The following is a 26,076-nucleotide window of genomic DNA, read 5'->3' on the forward strand; positions in this document are numbered from 1 at the left end:
CACTTCTCCACATTAAACTCCATTTGCCACCTCTCAGCCCAGCTCTGCAGCTTATCTATGTCCCTCTGTAACCTGCAACATCCTTCCGCACTGTCTACAACTACACCGACTTTAGTGTCGTCTGCAAATTTACTCACCCATCCTTCTGCGCCCTCCTCTAGGTCATTTATAAAAATGACAAACAGCAACGGCCCCAGAACAGATCCTTGTGGTACGCCACTCGTAACTGAACTCCATTCTGAACATTTCCCATCAACTACCACTCTCTGTCTTCTTTCAACTAGCCAATTTCTGATCCACATCTCTAAATCACCCTCAATCCCCAGCCTCCGTATTTTCTGCAATATCAAACGCTTTACTGAAATCCATATACACCACATCAACTGCTCTACCCTCGTCTACCTGTTCAGTCACCTTCTCAAAGAACTCGATAAGGTTTGTGAGGCATGACCTATCCTTCACAAAACCATGCTGACTATCCCTAATCATATTATTCCTATCTAGATGATTATAAATCGTATCTTTTATAATCCTCTCCAAGACCTTACCCACCACAGACGTTAGGCTCACCGGCCTATAGTTACCGGGGTTATCTCTACTCCCCTTCTTGAACAAAGGGACCACATTTGCTATCCTCCAGTCCTCTGGCACTATTCCTGTAGCCAATGATGACCTAAAAATCAAAGCCAAAGGCTCAGTAATCTCTTCCCTGGCTCCCCAGAGAATCCTAGGATAAATCCCATCTGGCCCCGGGGACTTATCTATTTTCACCTTGTCCAGAATTGCCAACACTTCTTCCCTACGCACCTCAATGCCATCTATTCTAATAGCCTGGGTCTCAGCATTCTCCTCCACAATATTATCTTTTTCTTGAGTGAATACTGACGAAAAGTATTCATTTAGTATCTCGCTTATCTCCTCAGCCTCCACACACAACTTCCCACCACTGTCCTTGACTGGCCCTACTCTTACCCTAGTCATTCTTTTATTCCTGACATACCTATAGAAAGCTTTTGGGTTTTCCTTGATCCTACCTGCCAAAGACTTCTCATGTCCCCTCCTTGCTCGTCTCAGCTCTCTCTTTAGATCCTTCCTCGCTTCCTTGTAACTATCAAGCGCCCCAACTGAAACTTCATGCCTCATCTTCACATAGGCCTCCTTCTTCCTCTTAACAAGAGATTCCACTTCTTTGGTAAACCACGGTTCCCTCGCTCGACCCCTTCCTCCCTGCCTGACTGGTACGTACTTATCAAGAACATGCAATAGCTGTTCCTTGAACAAGCTCCACATATCCAGTGTGCCCAACCCTTGCAGCCTACTTCTCCAACCAACACATCCTAAGTCATGTCTAATGGCATCATAATTGCCCTTCCCCCAGCTATAACTCTTGCCCTGCGGGGTATACTTATCCCTTTCCATCACTAACGTAAAGGTCACCGAATTGTGGTCACTGTCTCCAAAGTGCTCACCTACCTCCAGATCTAACACCTGGCCTGGTTCATTACCCAAAACCAAATCCAATGTGGCCTCGCCTCTTGTTGGCCTGTCAACATATTGTGTCAGGAAACCCTCCTGCACACATTGTACAAAGAACGACCCATCTAATGTACTCAAACTATATCTTTTCCAGTCAATATTTGGAAAGTTAAAGTCTCCCATAACAACTACCCTGTTACTTTCGCTCTTTTCCAGAATCATCTTCGCCATCCTTTCCTCTACATCCCTAGAACTATTAGGTGGCCTATAGAAAACTCCCAACAGGGTGACCTCTCCTTTCCTGTTTCTAACCTCAGCCCATACTACCTCAGAAGAAGAGTCCCCATCTAGCATCCTTTCCGCCACCGTAATACTGTCCTTGACTAGCAGCGCCACACCTCCCCCTCTTTTGCCCCCTTCTCTGAGCTTACTAAAACACCTAAACCCCGGAACCTGCAACAACCATTCCTGTCCCTGCTCTATCCATGTCTCTGAAATGGCCACAACGTCGAAGTCCCAGGTACCAACCCATGCTGCCAGTTCCCCTACCTTATTTCGTATACTCCTCGCATTGAAGTAGACACACTTCAAACCACCTACCTGAACACTGGCACCCTCCTGCGAAGTCAAATTTGTGCTCCTGACCTCTATACTCTCAATCTCCCGTACCCCAAAACTACAATCCATGTTCCCATGCCCCTGCTGAATTAGTTTAAACCCCCCCCAAAGAGCACTAACAAATCTCCCCCCCAGGATATTGGTGCCCCTCAGGTTCAGATGTAGACCATCCTGTCTATAGAGGTCCCACCTTCCCCAGAAAGAGCCCCAGTTATCCAGAAATCTGAATCCCTCCCGCCTGCACCATCCCTGTAGCCACGTGTTTAATTGCTCTCTCTCCCTATTCCTCATCTCACTATCACGTGGCACGGGCAACAACCCAGAGATAACAACTCTGTTTGTTCTCGCTCTGAGCTTCCATCCTAGCTCCCTAAAGGCCTGCCTGACATCCTTGTCCCCTTTCCTACCTATGTCGTTAGTGCCAATGTGGACTACGACTTGGGGCTGCTCCCCCTCCCCCTTAAGGACCCGGAAAACACGATCCGAGACATCACTTACCCTTGCACCTGGGAGGCAACATACCAAACGTGAGTCTCTCTCGCTCCCACAAAATCTCCTATCTGTGCCCCTGACTATTGAGTCCCCAATTACTAATGTTCTACTCCTTTCCCCCCTTCCCTTCTGAGCAACAGGGACAGACTCCGTGCCAGAGGCCCGTACCCCATGGCTTACCCCTGGTAAGTCGTCCCCCCCACAAGTATCCAAAACGGTATACTTGTTACTCAGGGGAACGACTGCAGGGGGTCCCTGCACTGACTGCTTCTTCCCAGTCCCTCTTACAGTTACCCATCTATCTCCAGTCTTTGGTGTAACTACTTCCCTGAAGCTCCTATCTATGACCCCCTCTGCCTCCCGAATGATCCGAAGTTCATCCAGCTCAAGCTCCAGGTCCCTAACACGGTTTTTGAGGAGCTGGAGTTGGGTGCACTTCCCACAGATGAAATCAGCAGGGACACTGACGGCGTCCCTCACCTCAAACATTCTGCAGGAGGAGCATTGTACTGCCTTCCCTGACATCACCTCTAGATTAAAAAAAAACAAGAAAAAGAAAAAGAAAGGAAGAGCTTACCTGATATTACCTCAAACCCTGCTCCCGCTGAAAGTTAAGCAAATTTAAAGGCACTCACTCACCTTCACGACAGGCCCCTGCTCCCGCTTCCCAACCACCGTGGGGTGGGGGGGTTGGTTAGAGGAGGAGGTAGGGTGGGAAACACTCACAAAGTGTTTCGGGTTTAACTGTCACTTGCCAACAGCCCCTCCACAAACCACCTTCAACTTAGGCTGACCGCACTGCACGTATGCAAATTCCCCCAGAACAGCTGATCAGTAGCTCTGCTCTGCTGCCCTCTGCTGGATGCTTGTCTTCACTCAAACTCCTTGGGTCTCCTTCGCCGGTTCCCCTTCAACTTAGGCTGACCGCACTGCACGTATGCAAATTCCCCCAGAACAGCTGATCAGTAGCTCTGCTCTGCTGCCCTCTGCTGGATTAGGGACTCCATAGTTAGAGGAACAGACAGGAGGTTCTGTGGGAACGAAAGAGACTCACGGTTGGTGTGTTGCCTCCCAGGTGCCAGGGTTCGTGATGTCTCTGATCGTGTTTTTGGGATCCTTAAGGGGGAGGGGGAGCAGCCCCAAGTCGTGGTCTACATAGGTACCAACGACATAGGTAGGGAGAGAGATTGGGATTTGAGACAGAAATTCAGGGAGCTAGGGTGGACGCTGAGAGCTAGAACAAACAGTTGTTATCTCTGGGTTGTTACCCGGGCCACGTGCTAGCGAAGTGAGAAATAAGGAGAGAGAGGAGTTGAACACGTGGCTACAGGGATGGTGCAGGAGGGAGGGCTCTTCACTTTACTAGTGCTCTTCGGGGGGGGTTTAACGGGGGTTTAAACTAATTCAGCAGGGGGATGGGAACCTAAATTGTAGTCCCAGTGTACAGGATGTTGAGTGTAGTGAGGTCAGGGATAGGGTTAAAAGTTCGAAAGAGGGCACCGGCAAGCAAGACGCTGGTTTGAAGTGTGTCTACTTCAACGCCAGGAGCATCCGGAATAAGGTGGGTGAGCTTGCAGCATGGGTTGGTACCTGGGATCTCGATGTTGTGGCGATTTCGGAGACATGGGTAGAGCAGGGACAGGAATGGTTGTTGCAGGTTCCAGGATTTAGATGTTTCTGTAAGAACAGAGAAGATGGTAAAAGAGGGGGGGGGGGGGGGGGGGGTGGCATTGTTAATCAAGGAAAGTATTACGGCGGCAGAAAGGACGTTTGAGGACTCGTCTACTGAGGTAGTATGGGCCGAGGTTAGAACAGGAGAGGAGAGGTCACCCTGTTGGGAGTTGTCTATAGACCTCCGAATAGTTCCAGAGATGTAGAGGAAAGGATTGCAAAGATGATTCTCGACAGGAGCGAGTGTAACAGGGTAGTTGTTATGGGGGACTTTAACTTTCCAAATATTGACTGGAAATACTATAGTTCGAGTACTATAGATGGGTCAGTTTTTGTGCAGTGTGTGCAGGAGGGTTTTCTGACACAGTATGTAGACAGGCCAACAAGGGGCGATGCCACATTGGATTTGGTACTGGGTAATGAACCCGGCCAGGTGTTAGATTTAGATGTAGGTGAGCACTTTGGTGCTAGTGATCTCAATTCGGTTATGTTTACTTTAGCAATGGGCAGGGATAGGTAAATACCGCAAGGCAGGAGTTATAGCTGGGGGAAAGGCAATTATGATGCTATTCGGCAAGATTTAGGATGTATAGGATGGGGAAGGAAACTGCAGGGGATGGATACAATCGAAATGTGGAGCTTTTTCAAGGAACAGCTACTGCGTGTCCTTGATAAGTATGTACCTGTCAGGCAGGGAGGAAGTTGTCGAGCAAGGGATCCGTGGTTTACTAAGGAAGTTGAAGCACTTGTCAAGAGGAAGAAGAAGGCTTATGTTAGGATGAGACATGAAGGCTCAGTTAGGGCACTTGAGATTTACAAGTTAGCCAGGAAGGATCTAAAGGGAGAGTTAAGAAGAGCGAGGAGAGGACACGAAAAGTCGTTGGCGGATAGGATCAAGGAAATCCCTAAGGCTTTCTATAGGTATATCAGGAACAAAAGAATGACTAGAGTAAGATTAAGGCCAATCAAGGATAGTAGTGGAAAGTTGTGTGGGGAATCAGAGGAGATAGGGGAAGCGTTAAATGGATATTTTTCGTCAGTGTTTACACTGGAGAAAGACAATGTTGTCGAGGAGAATACTCAGGTACAGTCGACCAGGCTAGATGGGATTGAGGTTCACAAGGAGCAATTATGTTGTTAGCAATTATTGTTAGCAATTTTGGAAAGTGTAAAAATAGATGAGTCCCCTGGGCCAGATGGGATTTATCCTAGGATTCTCTGGGAAGCCAGGGAGGAGATTGCAGAGCCTTTGTCCTTGATCATAATGTCGTCTTTGTCGGCAGGAATAGTGCCGGAAGACTGGAGGATAGCAAATGTTGTCCCCTTGTTCAAAAAGGGGAGTAGAGACAACCCTGGTAATTATAGACCTGTGAGCCTTACTTCGGTTCTGGCTAAAATGTTGGAAAAGGTTATAAGAAATAGGGTTTATAATCATCTTGAAAAGAACAAGTTGATTAGCGATAGTCAACGCGGTTTTGTGAAGGGTAGGTCATGCCTCACAAACCTTATTGAGTTTTTTGAGAAGGTGACCAAACAGGTGGATGAGGGTAAAGCTGTTGATGTGGTGTATATGGATTTCAGTAAGGCGTTTGATAAGGTTCCCCACGGTAGGCTATTGCAGAAAATAAGGAAGTATGGGATTGAAGGTGATTTACCGGTTTGGATCAGTAATTGGCTAGCTGAAAGAAGACAGAGGGTGGTGGTTGATGGCAAATGTTCATCCTGGAGTTCAGTTACTAGTGGTGTACCGAAAGGATCTGTTTTGGGGCCACTGCTGTTTGTCATTTTTATAAATGACCTGGAAGAGGGTGTAGAAAGATGGGTTAGTAAATTTGCAGATGACACGAAGGTCGGTGGAGTTGTGGATAGTGCTGAAGGAATAGGATACAGAGGGACATAGATAAGCTGCAGAGCTGGGCTGAGAGGTGGCAGATGGAGTTTAATGCGGAAAAGTGAGGGGTGGTTTACTTTGGAAGGAGTAACAGGAATGCAGAGTACTTGGCTAATGGCAAGATTCTTGGTAGTGTAGATGAACAGAGAGATCTCGGCATCCAGGTACATAAATCCCTGAAAGTTGCCACCCAGGTTAATAGGGCTGTTAAGAAGGCATATGGTGTGCTAGTCTTTATCAGTAGGGGGATTGAGTTTCGAGCCACGAGGTCATGCTGCAGCTGTACAAAACTCTGCTGCGGCAGCACCTGGAGTACTGCGTGCAGCTCTGGTCACCACATTATAGGAAGGATGTGGAAGCTTTGGAAAGGGTTCAGAGGAGATTTACTAGGATGTTGCCTGGTATGGAGGGAAGGTCTTACGAGGAAAGGCTCAGGGACTTGAGGTTGTTTTCGTTAGAGAGAAGGCTGAGAGGTGACTTAATAGAGACATATAAGATAGTCAGAGGGTTAGATAGGGTGGACAGTGAGAGTCTTTTTCCTCGGATGGTGATGACCAACACGAGGAGACATAGCTTTAAATTGAGGGGTGGTAGATATAGGACAGATGTCAGAGGCAGTTTCTTTACTCAGAGAGTAGTAGGGGTGTGGAACGCCCTGCCTGCAACAGTAGTAGACTCGCCAACTTTAAGGGCATTTAAGTGGTCACTGGATAGACATATGGATGAAAATGGAATAGTGTAGGTCAGGTAGGCTTCAGATGGTTTCACAGGTCGGCGCAACATCGAGGGCCGAAGGGCCCGTACTGCGCTGTAATGTTCTATCTCTCAAAGCGCTGGCCGCCACCACTCCCGACCCTCCCCCACACACTCACTCCAGGAGCCCAGTGATAGTAGCTACCATAAGGACATGGAACCAGTTCAGCCGCCACTTTAAACTGGGTGAGATGTCCATAGAGGCCCCCATCTGCAACAACCATAGATTCACACCGGCGGGAATAGACACCATATTTGGGATATGGACGAGGACAAGGGAGACATGTATGTGGACTGACAATCCTGGCTCCAACTCCTGAAAGAGAACAACCTTAGGTACCTGGCAATGAATGTGGGTAAAGCTGGGTGCAATGCTTGCCACTAAGCGGTTTAAGTCCCAGTATAAAACCTTCAAAAAATTATAATATACACAAACAATAATGTAAATAAAATGTAAGATAGAACTGGGGCCTCTGCCACAGACATAGTGACAGCTTGGGGCTAATATGTTGATTATTAGTATTGTTGTTCCAGCAAAGTTCTGTTTTTAAATTCAAAATGCCAATATGCATATCTATGTAAAAAAAAATATCAGCGAAGGGCCAAGGGATAGATTAAGAAGGGGACAATGGAGTACAAGTGTAAGCTTGCAGGGAACTGATTATAAAGGTTTCTCTAGGTACATGAAGAGAAAAAGATTGGTGAAGGCAAATGTCAGAAGTAGGGGAATGTATAATAGGGAGACAAGAAATAGCCGAGTAACTAAACGCATACTTTGGTTCGGTCTTCACAAATGAGGACACAAATCAGATACCAGAAATGTTGAGGAACCAATGTTTAGTGAGAGGAAGGAACTGAAGGAGATCAAAATTTGTAGAGAAATGGTGTTGGAGAAATTGATGGGATTGAAGGCCAATAAATCCCCAGGCCTAATAATCTACATCCCAGAGTACATAAGGAAGTGACTCTATAAATAATGGATGCATTGGTGGTCATCGTCCAGGAATCTATAGACTCTGAAACAGTTCTTGCAGATTGGAGGGTAGCTCATGTAACTCCACTATATAAAAAGGGAGGTAGCGTGAAAACAGGGAATTATAGACCAGTAAGCTTGACGATGGTAATGGGGAAAATTCTAGAATCCATTGTCAAAGATTTTATAGCAGAGCACTTAGAAAATAGTGCCAGGACCAGACAGAGTCAGCACGAATTTATGATGGAGTGATCATGCTCGACAAATCCACTGGAATTCTTTGATGATGTAACTAGTAGAGTTGACGAGGGGCAGCATGTGGATGTGGTATATTTGGACTTTCAAAAGGCTTTTGACATAGTCCTGCATAAGAAATTAGTAAAATTAAAGTGCATGGGTTTCGGGGTGGTGTATAGAGACGGATAGAAACTGGATGGCAGACAGGAAACAAAGAGTAGGAATTAACGGGTCTTTTTCAAATTGGCAGGCAGTGACTAGTGGGGTATTGCAGGGATTGGAGATAGGACCCCACAATATATATTAATGATTTAGATGAGGGAACAAAATGTAACATTTCCAAATTTGCAGATGACACCAAGTTGGGTGGGAGGGTGAGATGTGAGGAGGATGCAGATCCTTTAGTGTGATTTGGACGAGTTGAGTAAGTGGGCAAACGAATTGGCAGATGCAGTATAATTAGGAGAAATGGGAGATTATCCACTTGGGTAGCAAAATCGAGAAGGCGGACTATTATCTGAATGGCCATAAATTAGGAGAGGGGAATGTGCAACAAGACCCAAGTGTTCTCATACACCAGTCACTGAAGGTACAGCAGGAGGTAAAGGCGGCAAATGGTATATTGGCCTTCACAGCGAGAGAATTAGAGTACAGGAGTAGGAATGTATTACTGCTATTATACAGGGCCTTGGTGAGGCCACACCTGGAGTATTTTGTGCAGTTTTGGTCTCCTTATCTGAGGAAGAATGCTCTTGCTATAGAGGGAGTGCAGCGAACGTTTACCAGACTGATTCCTGGGATGGCAGGACTGACGTCTGTGGAGAGATTGAATCAGTTAGGATTGTATTTGCTGGAGTTCAGAATGAGCAGGATCTCACGGAAACTTATAAAACATTTTTTTTGTTTGTTTCGTTTATCAATTTGGAATACCCAATTATTTTTTCCCAATTAAGGGACAATAGAGCATGACCAATCCACATATCTTGCACATCTTTTGGGTTGTGGGGGTGAAACCCATGCAGACGAGGAGAATGTGCAAACTCCACACAGACAGTGACCCGGGGCCAGGAAAAAACCCAGGTCCTTCGCACCGTGAGGCAGCAGTTCTAACCACTACACCACCGTGCTGCCCTGAACGTATAAAATTGTAACAGGATTACACAGGGTAGAAGCAGGAAGGACGTTCCCAATGGTGGGTGTGTCCAGAACCAGGGGTAACAGTCTGACGATACGAGGTAGAGCATTTAGGACAGAGATAAGGAGACGTTTCTGCACCTAGAGGGTGGCCAGCCTGTGGAACTCGTTACCACAGAAAGTAGTTGAGGCCAAAATATTGTATGTTTTCAAGAAGCAGTGAGATGTAGTACTTAGGGCGAAAAGGATCAAGGGATATGGAGGAAAAGTGGAATTAGGTTATTGAGTTGGATGATCAGTGATGAGAACAATCATAGATAATCATAGAATTTGCAGTGCATTCGGCCCATTGAGTCTGCACCGGCCCTTGGAAAGAGCACCCTACCTAAGCCCATACCTCCACCCTATCCCGGTAACCCCACCTAACCTTTTTTGGACACCAAGGGCAATTTAACATGGCCAATCCACCTAACCTGCACATCTTTGGACTGTGGGAGGAAACTGGAGCACCCGGAGGAAACCCAAGCAGGCTCGAATGGCATCCTCCAGCTCCTATTTTCTATGTTTCTATGTACTTTTCCCTTTAGTTGGGGAGGGGGGGGTTGGGATTGGAATAGTTAGGTGCTTGATGGTCAGCTGAAAGGCCTCTTTCCATGCAGTGAAACATTATTACTCCATATGCCAGCATTGTAGCTGTACTGGAACAACTTAGGGATGTGACTAGTTCTGGTGCAGAAGTCTTTTTATTACAATTGCTTAGAATGTTGTCAGTGTGCAAGGCTTTTGCTATATCCAATGCATTCAGGCGTTATTGATATCACTTGTGAGTGAATGAATTGGCTGACATCTGTGATGCTGGGGACCTCAGGAAGTCTTGGCACTTGATTGAAGATGGTTGCTAATGTTTCAGCCTCGTCTTTTACACTGATGTACTGAGCATTCCCATCAATGAGGATGAGACATTTGTGAAGCCTCCTTCTCATCCCGTTAGTTAATTGTCCACCACCGTTTTGGATTGGATCTGATAAGACTGCAGAACTTACATCTAATTCAGTGGTTGTGGGATCGCCCAACTTGACATCTATTTTTTAGGTATGCCTGCTGCTGCTTCTGAGATGCTTTCCTGCACTCTTTACTGAACTAGTGTTGATGCCCTTGCTTGATCATAAAGGTAGTTGGAAGGATTTGCTGGTCCATGAGGTTATGATTGTGGCGAAATACAATTCTGCTCCTGCTGGTGCTCCACAGTGTCTCATGGATGTCCAGTTTTGAGTTGCTGGATCTGTTTTGAAATCATCCCATTTAGCAAGGTGGTAGTTCTGCACATCATGAGGGGCATCCTCAATGTCTGCACATGGACTGTGTGGTGATCACTGCTACCAATGCGGTCATGGACAGATGCATCTATGACAGGTAGATTCTCTGACAAGAGGAAACACTGCCCATATACACTGCTCAAGGTCTTAAAGGTTTCAATCAAGTCACATCGTACTCTTCTAAACTCTAGTGGATACAAGCATTATCTCTCCTCAAAGACAACCCACCATTTCTGGTATTAGTCTGGTAAACTTTTTCTGCACTGCTGCTGATGCATTTACATCTTTCCTTAAATAAGACCAATACTGCACAATACTTCAGATGTGGTCTCACCAATGCCCCGTACAACTAAAGCATAATATTCCTACTTTTGGAATCGATGTCCCTCACAATAATGATCCTTTGCTATAAGTAAATAAAGGTCACAAAAATGTCTTATACACATTAACCAGTTACTCCCAGTGTCAAATTTTATTTTAGCAAAACAGTACCTGGAACACAAGTCATCTCGGGACAGGTTTTTGAAATCCGATTCACTTAAGCGAACCTATTGCGGAACAAGACAGGTCATTAGTTATTGCTAATCAGAAGTAATAATAACTTATAACTTAGTTATGTTTTGTGCTTACCTTCTTTGGGAGAGGTTCTTCATTCGTCATTCTGATATCTGAAAGAAAGTTCACAAATAGATTATAATCTACACAGGCAGTCATAGAATTGCTACAATGCAGAAGGAGGCCATTGACTCAACAGGTCTGCAACAGCTCACCTCATCTAGTACCACTCCTCAGCTTCTCCTGCAACCCAGTACATTCTTCCTTTTCAGTTAAAAAGTCTAATTCCCTTTTTAATTCTTCAATTGAACTTGCCTCCAACACATTCTCAGGCAGAGCATTCCAGACTCTAACGACCTGGGAAAACAATTTCCTTTGTGTGACTTTTGCTTCCTTTACCAATTTCTTTAAATCTCCACCCTCCCATTCTTGAATAGAAACAATTTCTCCCCACCTACTCTACCAGACGCTGAATTATTTTGAATTAAATCTTCTCTCAACTTAAAACAGTCCTAACTGCTCTGATGTACCTTCATATGTGAAGTCCCTCAGCCCTGGAACCATTATGAATCTTTTCTCCACCCTCTCTAATGCTTCACATCCTTCCTGAAGTGTGGCACATTGAAATGGACACAACACTCTAAGCAGAGGTTAAACTTATACCGTTTGCTTTATTAACTGCTCTCTGAAACTGGATTGCCATCTTCCATGATATGTACTCTGGTTTTCTATCCTCCACCTCCTTGTGGATCTCACCTATGCTCTTCCTATCAAAATGAATGACCAAAAGCTTCTCTGCATTGAACTTCATCTACTACCCTGGCCACCATCTCCACCATGTCTACATCCCATTGAAATTCTACATTATCTTCTTTACAGTTCAGAATGCTTCCTAATGTTGCATCAATCATAAATTTTGAAATTATGCCCTGTACACCAAGGTCTAGGTCATTAATACGAATCAGAAAAAGGGTCCCTGAGGAAGTCAACTCCAGCAGAAAAACATCCATTAACCACTACTCGTTTCCCGTAGTTCAGCCAATGCAGTATCAAATGTTGCTACAGTTCAATGTTTTTATAACTTTGCTCATAGATCCATGGAGCAGCACTGTATCAAATGCCTTTTGGAAGTCTATGTACACCACATCAACAGCATCACACACACATCAACAACAAAAAGGGGCTGATTTAGCTCACTGGGCTAAATCGCTGGCTTTTAAAGCAGACCAAGCAGGCCAGCAGCACGGTTCGATTCCCATATCAGCCTCCCCGGACAGGCACCGGAATGTGGTGATTAGGGGCTTTTCACAGTAACTTCATTGAAGCCTACTCGTGACAATAAGCGATTTTCATTTCATTTCCCTGATCAACCCCCTCTTTTACTTATTTTCCCTTAAGAAATCCAGGCTGGGTTCTCTTATTTAACCCATATCTGTCCATGTGACTTAATTTTGTCCCAGATCATTGTTTGAGAGGTTTCCCCACTACTAAAGTTAAACTGGCCTTATCTTTACACCTTTTTTTGAACAAGAATGTAACGTTTGCAATTCTCTAGTCTTCTGGGGCCACCCGAGTCTAAGGGGGCCAGATACTCTGCAATTTCCACTCACTTCCCTCGTTGTCTTTGAAATGCATCTCATCTGGTCTCAGTGCCTTATCAACCAAGTACAAATACCACATGAAGATTAACACATGCAGAATACCACATCCTTTTCAATTTTAAATCCATCTAGTGTTTGAATTACCTCATCTTTTACCATGGTCTGGGTAAAGATGGACACAAAGTATTTATTTAGTACCCAAGATATGCCATCTTTCACCATGTGTTAATCTTCTTTAGGTTCCCTCATCAACCCTACTCCTCTTTTTACTACTTATGTGTCTGCAGAAGACTTTGGGGTTCACTTTTACAATCATTATATATGACCATCACCTGGGTTAGAATGGAATCACAGAAAAGTTACAGCATCGGAGGCCTTTCGGCCCATTTTGTCCATCCCAGCCGGAGGACACCCATGTGCTCTTTCTAATCCTACCCCCTGCACCTAGTCCATAGCCCTGTGTCTTACAGCACTCAAGTCCATATACTTTTAAAAAAAGAGTTGCAGGTCTCTGCCTCCACCACTAACTCAGGCAGTGAATTCCAGATCCCAATACCCTCTGCATAAAAAAAAGTTCCTCATGCCCCGTCTACACCTTCTGCCACTTATCTTGAATCCATGTCCCCTGGTTCTAGAATTCTCCACCAAAAGGAACAATTTTATCCTGTTCACTACCTCTTCCCCTCATAATTTTCTACACCTCAATTAAGTCGCACTCAGCCTTCTTTGTTCCAAGGAAAATAGCCCCAACCTATCCAATCTCTCCTCATAGCTACACTTTTCTAACCCTGGCAACATTCTTGTAAACCTCCTCTGCACTCTCTCCAGAGCAATTAAGTCTTTACTGTAATGTGGTGACTAGAACTGCACACACTACTCCAGTTGTGGTTGGTATAATGATTCCAATACCACAGAAAATAGACGTCTGTACTATTGATATATCACTTGAAATTCCTCTACTATAACAGGCATGGTGCCAGAATCACATCCCAGTGTTTTCATACCAAAACCTACAACTGCAGTCTGCTCATAACACTTTAAGTGGACAAAACAAGAAAGTTCCCTCAGTATAGCTGCATGAAAATGTCACCTTTATCTACCATATCTCACTGAAACACTAATGACAGAGACACATGAACTGCCTCAGAAACTGTGGAACTAAAACAGATGTCAATATTTTCTATTGCATAAATTGATCAACAAAATTAGCTCACATCATGAAACTTCCTACAGCTCACAACCTTGCCGATATACAAGTTTTGAAAAATGAAATGAAAATGAAAAATCGCTTATTGTCACGAGTAGGCTTCAATGAAGTTACTGTGAAAAGCCCCTACATAAGTAACACGTTTGATTATTGAGCTAATTAAAGTTGGCACTTAAGCATAAACTACAATTTACTTCCATAAATTGGTCATGTTTTCAGCTAAAGAAAACAAATGCAAGTGTTTTGTACATTTCTTTCTTGTATAAATTTAACCAATATAAGTTTGGAGATATAAGCCAACATTAAAGTATTACTTTCAAATGTGGAATTTAAATAAATCATGACTTTTGCAGGGGAAAGAGCTTCCCAAAACTTTGCAATAAAGTAAATGAGCACTTCATGGTTTCCACCAAAAAGTGCTAAAGACTAGATTGAAGAATTAGTCAAAAATGTATCTTTGGGGCAGCACAGTGGCCTAGTGGTTAGCACAGCTGCCTCACGGCGCTGAGGTCCCAGATTCAATCCCGGCCCTGGGTCACTGTCCGTGTGGAGTTTGCACATTCTCCCCGTGTCTGCGTGGGTTTCGCCCCCACAACCCAAAAATGTGCATAGGTGGATTGGCCATGCTAAATTGCCCCTTAATTGGAAACAATAATTGGGTAATCTAAATTTTTAAAAAAATAAATAAATGTATCTTTGTTGGTTGTTGCAATCGCATTCTTCAGTAAACCATTGTATCTCTTCTCATTTATCCTATCACAAATTTCACGTGTTTATCTAGCTTTCCCTTGAATGCATCTATGCTCTTGGCCTCAACTATGTCACGTAGTACCAAGTTCTAGATTCTAACCATCACTTGAGTAAATAAGTGAATTCTAATCTTCTGGAGTACTGACATCTTACATTTATGATCCCGTTTTGCACTCACCAGCAAGTGGATACATTTTCTTTTAAGTCTATTAACCCTCTTGTAATCTTACACAATTTTCACTCCCTCTTCAGTCTTCCTTTTTCTGTGAAAAGAGTCCAGCCTGTACTGTCTTCCCAAGTTATAACATCCTTAGTTCTATAAATCTTTTTTCCACCTTCCCTAGTCTCTATACCCTTTGTACAATAAATCCCTTTCCTCCTCTACCCCATGTAAAATCTTTTTTTCAAAAGGAATTCTTCCTATCAAAATGCATTAATCATACTTACATATACTGAAATTAATTAGTCTATTTCACACCTATTCTGCCAGTTTGTTTTCTTGTAATTTGCCAGTCTGTCTCACAATTGGCTATACCTCTCAAGTTGGTGCTATCAGCAAATATTGAAAATGTATTCCTGCTTCCCAAGTACAAATTGTTTACAAGAATAGTGAACAATAGTGGTCTCAGCATCAATCCTTGTGCAACAGCACTTCCCACCTTTGTCAATCTGAGCTTCTATCTGTACTGTTTTAGGCAGCTTGTCATCCAGTTGGTTCTTTGTCCCAATTCCACATGGTCCAACTTTAAGTCATTAGACTTACAGTGCCTTTTAAAAATCCCACGGTGAATGGTGCACTGCCAGTATCCTGACAGATTTGTGACATACTACAAAAGCAATTACAAACTTTGAAACAATCTGTAGCTTAACAGAAATAAATGTTTCCTACCAAAAATACTTCCACCATTACATTCTCTTGGGTAACATTCTGATAGGAATCGACTATTTCCGGATAGATCTGATAGGTAAAAGAATGCTATTTAGTGTAAATATTAAGCCCCAGTTTTAATAACCATTTTAAATTGAGGATTTCAGCACTCATAACCTCAGGTCATGATAAAACACAGAGCTTCAACAGAGACACAAAAAGCCTGACACATGCATAAACTAATTGGAGATTAAAACAACATTTTTACTGAGCAAAGATGAAAAAAAAGCTATTGTTCGAAAAAACATATTTTCAAAGACAGTTTGACGTTAAGAAATGAGCTGTCCCAGTAATCTGATCAAGGACGAAGCAGGCACCATAGCAACATGAAGGCACCATTGTTCATAACGTGGATAGAGCGAAGTCAGCAGAAAACCAGTAGAAACTAGTTTTGATAATAGCACATAATCGCATTCCATAACAGACACAAATATTCAAACATGAAACATTCAGAACTATGTTGAACATTAAGGATTGACAGCTAACCGTCGAATCAAACACATTTGATTCTAACCCAATTAGGACGATAGAGAGGTGTAGATAGATGGCTCACGTCAGATAAGATTTCCTATAAACATGATGGTCCATACGGCCATCTTTATTCTGGGATCATCCAAGACTTTGACCTAACTATTCGCAATCCTTATTTTTCATACTTTCACTTTTCCACTTGAACTCTTGAAGTAAATGCAAGCTGTTTTGCTGTAAGCAAGAAACTATTTCTGTATTATTTTGAAAGTTACATTGTGTACAAGTATGGACTTTATGGAGAATAGATTAAAGTTTCTCCTAATTGTAATCAAATAGGCAATAAAGATTATTGTTTGCATTCGAGAAGTTTAACGCAAATTTCTACTGAGTTTTAGTGTCGCAAGACCTCACTAATTCTGCATGGTAGATCTCATCAATTAGGTGTAGTTCGGCAAAAGGGGAGGAGCATTGAGCCGGAAATCAGACGAAATCGGAACGAGTCAGAGACGATCAGGGAGAATCAGAGGACATCGGGAGACCGAAGATCGTACCATTAACGGAAGCCCAGAAGGACGGAAGACCCAAAGAAAAACAGACGGACTGGCGTAAGAAACATTGTTTTCACCCATTACAAGTCTTAAAGCCGCATCAAGTAGTACTCCGACCCGGAAAGGACCGTTTTTCAGACTGAGTTGTTCAATCGGGTGCCAGTTGCTTAAACTCAAAATAACACGTGGCTGAAAGGGAAATAGTAAATAACATATTGCTAATGGATTAATCAAATTTGATTCTACTGATTCAGTATTAATCCATTAGCAATATGTTAATAATATTCAAATACTTGATTGATCAGTAACATTTCAACAATAATACTGCATTTCTATTTCATCTAATGGTGGTGCAGTGGGGTTAGTGTGAATCATTCTGACTTTTGGGCTCTTGCGTTTAGTAAAAATGTTGTTTTAATCTCCAATTAGTTTATGCATGTGTCAGGCTTTTTGTGTCTCTGTTGAAGCTCTGTGTTTTATCATGATCTTAGGTTATGAGTGCTGAAATCCTCAATTTAAAATGGGTATTAAAACTGGGGCTTAATATTTACCCTAAATAGCCTTCTTTTATCTATCAGATCTATCAGGAAATAGTCGATTCCTATCACATTCCCAAGATCTATTTAGATAAACAAATCCAACACTTGCTCCCCCAACACTCAGCCAAATCAGTTATAATATAATCATTGTCAGAAGTTTATTTGCATTGACTTTGGAACCATAGAGTGGCCATGTGTCCATGACAACTCTCTGCAAGGGCAATTCAGCTAGTCACACTCCCCATCTTTTTCTTGTAGCCTAGTTCTATCTTTTCTCTGCAGTTAATTTTCTAATATGCTTTTGAAAGCCACAATTGAATCTGCATCCACCACAATCCAAGTGCATTCGGGAGCCTATCTCTTTCTCACGATTCCTTAGGTTATTTAGACATTCACACTGAACTTTCCATCAATGGGATCAGTTTCCCCCTGCCTTTCTGTCCGGACATCTCTAGCTCTATCAAATCTTCTCTCAACCGTCTGTTCTGTAAATAGCCCAGCTTTTCCAACAAAGGAATTAAGTCCCTCATCCCTGGATGTATTCTTGTACATTTTTTCTGCACCCTTTCCAACACTTTCTTAAGTCCTCCCTGAAGTGTGGTGCCAACAATTGGACACAAACTCCAGTTGAAGACCTTTTTTAAAAATAAAGGTACATCAGAACCTCTGTTTTGGTGCTCTATTTATAAAACTTCCTCAATCATCTGTGCAAGTATACCAGCAGGTATACTTTTGCCCCTGCAAAAGTTTGAAATTGTAACCGTGATTTTATATTACCTCTCATTCTTCCTCCAAAAATCTATCACTTCATTCGTCATGTGTCAGCTCACTCACTGCATGAGCTTGCCTTCTTGAAGTCTTTCCCGTCCTCCTCACACGTCACAAGAATTCCAAATTTTGCGCCATCTACAAATGTATAAACTGTGCCTTGTGCAAAGTCTAGATCCTTAATATATATCAAGAGCACATAGGTCTAAACACTGACCCCTGGTGAGCTCCAGTTCTTCCAATTCGAAACACAAAGGTTCACCAATATGCTGTTTTCTGTCACTCAACTAACTTGGTAGCCATGCCACCATTGTCCCTTTGGTCCTCTGGTCTTTATCTTTTCTGACACATGGCTCTCAAGTGCTTGTATACACCACATCAATTACATTGTCATCAACCCTCTATTTCCCCATGAAATTAAACACGATTTACCTATAACTTTGTTGGCTTTTCTTAATCATATGTTTTTCCACATGACTGTTGAATTTATCCTGGGTTTTTTCCAAAAGCTTTCCCGCCAACAGGGTTAAACAAACTGGTCTGTATTTACACTAGACTTTTCTTATTTAAACAAAATGAGAGACAATTTTCAATTGTCCAATCCTCTGGCACCAACCATGTATCCAAGGAAGGTTGGAAGATGGTGGCCAGTGTCTCTACAATTTCTAGTGGTTCTCAACCTGTTGGTTCTCAACCTTTGCAGTAAAAAAAGCACACTTCAATGACCCAACAATTCCATGGCTCATCCACTTAAAGCTCGAGTGTAATTGGGAAATGTTTTTTTTCCCCCCACACAAAATGCGAGTGGTAATCTGGAAATCTTCCCCACCAAAAGGTTTGGAGTCTCTCAAGATTGCAAATAATAGATTTTAGTTAGAGAAGAGTACCAAGGTCAATGGGAGATCTTGTGATGCAGTGGTAGTGTCCCTACCTCTGGTCCAGAAGCCCTGGGTTCAAGTCCCCCTTCAGGACTTGATGGACGTGGAAGGTGCGGCTGTAACCTCGTCAAATGCTAAATCCTTCCATTACACCAACATAGAACGTACAGTGCAGAAGGCGGGCATTCGGCCCATCGAGTCTGCACTGACCCACTTAAATCCTCACCTCCACCCTAACCCCGTAAACTAATAACCCCTCCTAACCTTTTTGGTCACTAAGGGCAATTTATCATGGCCAATCCACCTAACCTGCACGTCTTTGGACTGTGGGAGGAAACCGGAGCACCCGGAGGAAACCTACACAGACACGGGGAGAAAGTGCAGACTCCGCACAGATGGTGACCCAGTGGGTAATCGAACCTAGGACCCTGGCCGTGCTGTCCAATACCTGATGGCAGGCAGTAAGTGGAGAGTTTCCTGATCAGACATACTGCAGAACACAATGGCAAACCATTGCAGTACTTTGCTGAGTACCAATCCAATGGAAGTCCATGGCTGCCAATTGCCCTCGTGGCATTGTACCAGAAGAAGCATATTAAGGGATAAAAATGTCAGGACTTCATAGATATATCCATCATGATGTTATTAAATACTGGAACAGTTTCAAGGGGCTGAGTGGAATTCCCATACTTGTATTATGTTGTGTATGTTCAATTGTGAAATGCTTTGGTGTTCGGAGTCTTGTGAATCTTTATTTATCATAGCTTCATCCATAAACGTGCTCTGCATGCCCCATGTTGATTTTAAGGGGACAGACTCCAGAAACAATTTACAATGTCAGTCAAGATAACTGCAGATCGTCTCTGCTGCTCTGATCTTTACACTCATGCTCTGCTTATTGAAGGTCACTTTTATCCACAATGTCTTTGTTGAAGATCAATTTTGTCTCCAAAACTCCTCGCTAACTTCTTGCTAATTTTATCCTGCTCACCTCACGGATGTCTTGTTACTGTACCCTCATCATTAGCTGAGGGTGAGCCACCCCTCCTCGAAATCTCCCTTTATTGCAGCTTCGCTATGCTCTCTGATGACCCCTCTTTAACAAAGTCTGCTAAACTTGCTGGAGTCTCTCACTTAGCACCCGTTTGCTGATCTATTTAGTCACTCTTCATCTAGATTCCTATCCCAGCCTGTTGGAATAATTAAAGCCCCCCATACCCTGAAGTTTTTTCACCATTCTGTAATTTCCTTGCAAATTTGCTCCTCTCATCTTTCCCACTAGATGGTGGCATGTGGAGTACACCCAGTATTGTTGGCGTTCTGTTGCTTCTTAGCTCCAATCAAGTATTTTCAGTCCTCAACTCCCACACCTTTTCTCCAGCACTTTAAAATTTTTCGTAAATCAATACTTCAGTCTCCTTTCCTTCCTCTACTTTCCTGAGCGCCACATTTCCATGACTATTTAGTACTGTACCCAGTTTTGAGCCAGGACTCTGTTATTTACACTCACATTCTCACTTTGATATGCGCAATTCAGTAACTTTAGGCACAGTATATCTAATTTAGAATTTATTGCTCCTACTCCTATGTAGAAAAAACCTCAATCATGACAAGCCACTGTTTATAAGGACAGTAACATTATAACAAGTAAATATTCTATTGGTTTTTTCTGCAGTTCCCTTTAATAAAGTGTTCTGCTGTTAAATAGTCACTTAGGTTCAGATGCCAACTGAGAGGCACCAGTGTGGATTTTGGGGAAAACCTTTTTTAAAAAGTATATTTATTGAAGTTTTACATTTTAACAAATAACGCATCAAAACCACAGGAACGGTACAGCTCAGCAAGAAAAAAGGTCTCAACATACATTGGTACAGTGGGAAATAGGAGAACAGCAATATACCAGCTTGATATGGTAAAATGTCGCACAACTGCCCACGTGGCGATTGCTCGCAATGACCATGGAAGTTCAGGATAAGCTTTTTGTGCCATGCTCAGGCCCACACGACCACATATCTCCCTCAGCTCCAGCTCCAGAGACATGAATGACACAGCCCAATCTCCTCCCTTTAGATAACAGACCCATCTGAATCCCTGCAGGAACTAATCACGATTCTTTATACCGACCATAACAAAAGAAACAATGAGAACCCTGTTCTAAAAAGATGTTATACATATACCACAAAACATAACCCCAACCTCAGGCACAGAACAGAATGATCATAATTTCACATATTTAGGCAGAGAAGACCAGCAGCTAAAGATTTGGATCATGGTCAGTGCCTTCAGTGACTTGGGAGGGGGACCAATTTATCTCCTCTCCCCACCCAACCCCAACAAACGATAAGGCCAATCTTTCCTAACCAATGGAGCCAATCCAGAATTTATAACAGTAGGCTGCTTGTCCAGGTGAAGAGAAAAAGAACCCCCTTGAGGAACACCCAAGCTATCCCAGGAAGCTTAGCCACAGATCAGCACTGCATGCCATTGTAAAGAGCATACCAGGGGACAAAACATCATTGTCGAAACAGAGACAGAGACAAAGAAACGGCCTCCCCGTGGAAGACCCAACCGCAACGAGAACGACACTCATGAAACCACTATAGAAGACCACTTGAAGGAGGGGGCTTAACTCCTCCAATCAAGCCTAACCCCAAACCAAGTAAGGGCTCCAACAATGGAGAGACTCTAATTACTTAGACAATTAAAACAGATTAACCAACCCCACCCCAGCATGCATTCATACTCATGTCCCCCTACTGTAATAGCTCTAAACAAAACACCAACCCCAAGGTAGAATTAGAAGGATGCAGTCCTCTACAGGATGATCTGCCCGGGCTTTCAGAGATAAACCCTAGATTCTCAAAATTCAAAGCAGTAAAGCAAAACTGATAATTGGAGGCCATTCTCAGTCCTAGTGAGGGCCTAACTAACCCTACCACCCACCTCCACAGCAACCATCCACCCGCCATAGCTCCATTTACCTTCATTATAAATGATATAACGGGTGTCTAAAATGCACCCCCTTATACATAGAATTTACTATGCAGGCCATTCAGCCCATAACGTCTGCACCAGCCCTTGGAACGAGCACTCTACCCAAGCCTACTTTATTATTAAACAGCTGGCTTGTAATGCAGAACAAGACCAGCAGCGCAGGTTCAATTCCCATACCGGCCTCCAAACAGGCGTCGGAATGTGGCAACTAGAGGCTTTTCACAGTAACTTCATTGAAGCCTACTTGTGACAATAAGCGATTATTATAATAATAATCTTTATTGGTGTCACAAGTAGGTTTACATTAACACTGCAACGAAGTTACTGTGAAAATTCCCTCGTCGCCACACTCCGGCGCCTGTTGGGGTACATTGAAGGAGAATTCAGAATGTTCAATTCACCTAACAAGCACCTTTTTCAGGACTTGTGGGAGGAACCCGGGGGAAACCCACGCAGGCATGGGGAGAACATGCACACTCCACACAGAGTGAGGATTTGAGCTTGGAATCCTGGTGCTGTGAAGCAACAGTGCTGACCACTGTACTACTGTGCCACCCATAATTCACATAACTGCAAAGATTACAACACATTAAAAAAATCAGGAACAAGACTGTACATACACCATATATCACACAAGATAACAGATGACCCTTGCCCACCACTCACCCACCCTTGCTAGGAGAAAAGACCACAAGAAATCAACGGCATAATCACAAGGGAGCAAAGTCCAGGATTTGTTGATGAACTGCAGGATAATAACACCATCTATGTTGCTTGAAAAGGCCGAAACTATAACATGATTGTCAAACTACCATCAGGATCTCTCAAAAGTTCCATCAAACAAAGCACCTTCACCTCTACATGTCATCACCCCGACGCCCAGTCATCTAGGAACTTGGGGGTGAGATAATTCGACACGACCAGTCACCTCCAACCCCTCACGACGAGCATCGAGAACAGGATAATATAAGACCAGTGGTCGGGGGCTCGAACTGACCCCAGGCCTCGAAGACTGGATATAATGTGCTCCATCGAACCTGATTTGCCAAGAATCCAAATCAAGATTGTCGCAGCCAATTTTCAAACTCAAATCGGGAAATCACAAGAGGCTCACGAACACTCCTTGACGGCCCCCATTTCCCAAGTCGGTCAGGATAGACGACACACCATGCAACAGGATGTATACGAACTGAAGACAGGCCCACACCAGGTAAACTGCTCAATCAAATACCAGGATTCTCTTCTGCGTGTCCACCATTCTCCCATGGATATTCCTTAGTTCATCAAGTGAGCACCAAAGACCTGCACCACGGGGCCGAGATCATCATTGCACTGGCAGCCGTCATCCCGATGCAAACAGCACCGCCGAGGCGTGGGCCCGCTCACCAGCATAACCACCACTGCAAGCTGGACCCCACCCTAGCCACCTCAATCAAACGAGGATTCGCTGATTCAACTCGGCTCCTCGACACCAAACTCCGACCAGCCCAAAAAAGATAATTATGAAATGTGCATTAGGATAAAATAAAGGAGTAAAAGAAAAATAGAGCTAGTGCTCGCGAAAATGCAGCTGCTCATATCACATGATTTTTGATTTATTACCCACCATTTATACCACTTGCTCTTATCCTGGACAAATAGCCCGAAACATTCGCCATAAGCAATTACAAAGTTACTGCTTAAAATTTACCTATAGTTTTGGGCACTTAAAGCAGAATAATTCTGAATTATTCCACATCCCCTCTCTCTTACCCACACCCCACCACTCCCAACACAAATACACACAAAATGCAATTATCAACAAGTCCATTCTGGTTGTTGTTGGCCTTTTCAGAACTACATTACTTAAGGCCAGAAAATGGACTGGAAAACTGGAATATTTGAAGAGGTATAAACAGTAACAGCATAATTGTTGCCTCCAGTTCTCCTGGGGCCTCCAGAACTTCTGGGAGCACTTCTTGTTTGTTCGTTAAATTCACCATGCAGGGATGATGCACAAATTTAATTGTCCCTGTTACCCACCAGTCCAGGATCTCAGCTGGCAGGTACTCAAGGACACTGGCACCGATTCTTTTGCATGAACTTACTTTTAAATTTCTCAAGCCACATGTTGGATGTTCCAACAGGTATAACTGACAAATCAGGGTTGGCATCAACATGCCTGATATAAATAGTATATATTTTGAAAAACAACACCAAAATGTGAAGAGGACAGCAAGCATCTACTACACTACAATGATGCTTGTGTAAAAATGTATATGCAATCTTCCATCTTATATGAACTGTTAAATATTTTGGACTATTGCTGCTTATTACCAGGAGGAATTCCTACTGATTAAAAGGTGCAACTTTGACTACAGGCTGTACTGTGAAGTATACACATCCCAAGTATCTCCATTTGAATTTAGTACAATAGGATTTTGGGGGAAATAACTTCCTGTAGAGCTATACATTTACAAATCCAGCAATTCCTTGAAACTCCTGGAGAGATTGACAGATGCCTTCTTTTTGTGAGGTTCACCAGAGAACAGCACAAATCATCCAACAATTTGTGGTGATTCAATTTCAGGTGTATATCTTCACCACAAATGGCTCTTTTTAATATGTTAACCTTAGCCTTGCCATTATTTTGCCAGAAAGCTCCTCAATTCCAGCCTAGAGTGATGTTACAATGGCTTTACACTCCTGAATCTTGTGACCTTTCTACATTTTAAAAAGATATTTACCTTAACTGACATTGGTTATCGTACACCCATTTCATTTTGTACCCACCTTTTTTAATTGCCTTCTCATATTTGGTTTATACCAGTTACATGATTCATGCAAAAAGGAATCCAATAAACAAAATGTACATCGCAATAGATATTTAAGTGGCAACAGCTTTGCATCCTTCTTCAATATTTAAACTTAAGTAAAATTTACTTTCCAAATAATAACGCAACATGTATCCAAGTAGTTCTATACATACACTGCGAAAAAGGTGACCAGAGTGGAAGAAACAAGACATTTCTGTTATCTGCATTAAGAAAACTCTAATCAAAATAACTTTGCAGCTCAACGGATTAATCAATTGTGACTCCCACTAAAAGGTCCAAATTTCGAGAAAACACATGTTTACTCAAGATCGCCGCTCGGTTCGGCTAAACATTGCCTGTTTGGATAAATCCAGTAAATCAGGACAGAAAGGCAGTCTACACGTTATAATGTGGAAAGGGCTTGGTGTCAGTGGCGACAACATCACTACCCCTCCATTCTTGCCCAGAACCGCAATTTAATCCATCCTGAAGGATTTCATTTCCATAAAAGTAGAAACAAGCAACTAGGCCCTATAAAAGCCTGCCGCCCACCAAATAAACCCATCCTGGTCGCTCGACCTATTTAAATCTAGTTAAGGCCTATCTTAAAGGAACGGCACAAAGCAAAATCCACGCTCAGTGCTATTTAAAACAAATGCACACATATAGTAGAGGAGAACGCGCGCAGCCTCCGCTTTTGGACACGGAGATGAGGCAAAATGTTATGTTGAGAAACACAAACCGTGAGCCTGGCAGCAAGGCCCCGGTGTGAGGAGGGGCCTGAATCACTACAGCTCCTCAGCAGTGAACCCCCTTTCCTGACTCAACCCGTCGATGTGAGGACAGAAAATCCCGCACAAAATGGCGCCGCCTGTCTCCGGCCGAACAGCGCCGAATCCGCACCACGCACGTCCCCGCCCGCCCCGACTCACCCCGACCTCCTCCAACCACCGTGTGTGTCCCCCCCTAAGCCGGGGGAACCACTCTCTCAACACAAACTGCAAAACGCTGATTGATTATGGGCAGAATTCAGGTAAAAGTCGCTGTTGCAGCCGCCATGTATGTCAAGGAATGGATGGGCGTAGCGCGCGGGTTAGAAACACGCACTTTAAAATGGGAGAGCGGGAGTGCGGGCGGAGGAGCACGGACACAACCGCCTCACCAAAATAATCCCTGCCGGCGGCGCACACACAAGGCCGGCCTTGCAAAGACCCATCCCAACAGTACAACCACCAGATTCACTGAAGAGTCGTGTTTTTTTTAAAAGCAACATTACGTTCATAAATAACATCCGGCATTTTTAAGCCAAAATAATATGTGTTGACTGTCTGTGTTTAATGACTACCTCACTAAAAAGGGAAATGAAATGGTTGGGTCTGAGTTGAAAGGTCAGGCGCGGTGAGTGGTGCCTGTCAGCTGCTCTGCTCGGGGAGGGGAGATCAGGCATCACATTTGTCCTTCACTGATTGTGAAGCGCTCTC

General features: G+C 43.5%; 2 protein-coding genes across 6 annotated transcripts in view; one reads left to right on the top strand and one right to left on the bottom strand.

Annotated features, from left to right (window-relative positions):
* LOC119969103 (WT1 associated protein) overlaps positions 1 to 25,712 on the bottom strand; it is a 110,258-nt gene extending 84,546 nt beyond the window's left edge. The window contains exons 1-4 of one of the 5 annotated variants that reach the window (XM_038802345.1): positions 25,528 to 25,710; positions 15,564 to 15,632; positions 11,192 to 11,229; positions 11,054 to 11,109 (exon numbers count right to left, since the gene is read on the bottom strand). In XM_038802345.1, coding sequence (XP_038658273.1) covers positions 11,054 to 11,109; positions 11,192 to 11,221 — 86 coding nt within the window. In that variant the 5' untranslated portion in view covers positions 11,222 to 11,229; positions 15,564 to 15,632; positions 25,528 to 25,710. Of the gene's footprint in view, positions 1 to 11,053; positions 11,110 to 11,191; positions 11,230 to 15,563; positions 15,633 to 22,655; positions 23,312 to 25,337; positions 25,479 to 25,527 lie in introns of those variants that run through there. The other 4 variants (XM_038802338.1, XM_038802322.1, XM_038802330.1 and 1 more) reach the window with 4 other exon arrangements.
* The window catches only part of sod2 (superoxide dismutase 2, mitochondrial), a 62,426-nt gene continuing 61,869 nt past the window's right edge, over positions 25,520 to 26,076 (top strand). The window contains exon 1 of the mRNA XM_038802354.1: positions 25,520 to 25,628. The gene's annotated coding sequence lies outside the window, so the exon portion shown is untranslated. The remainder of the gene's footprint in view (positions 25,629 to 26,076) is intronic.

This window comes from Scyliorhinus canicula, chromosome 1 (genome assembly GCF_902713615.1).
Source record: "Scyliorhinus canicula chromosome 1, sScyCan1.1, whole genome shotgun sequence".
Lineage (NCBI taxonomy): Eukaryota > Metazoa > Chordata > Chondrichthyes > Carcharhiniformes > Scyliorhinidae > Scyliorhinus > Scyliorhinus canicula.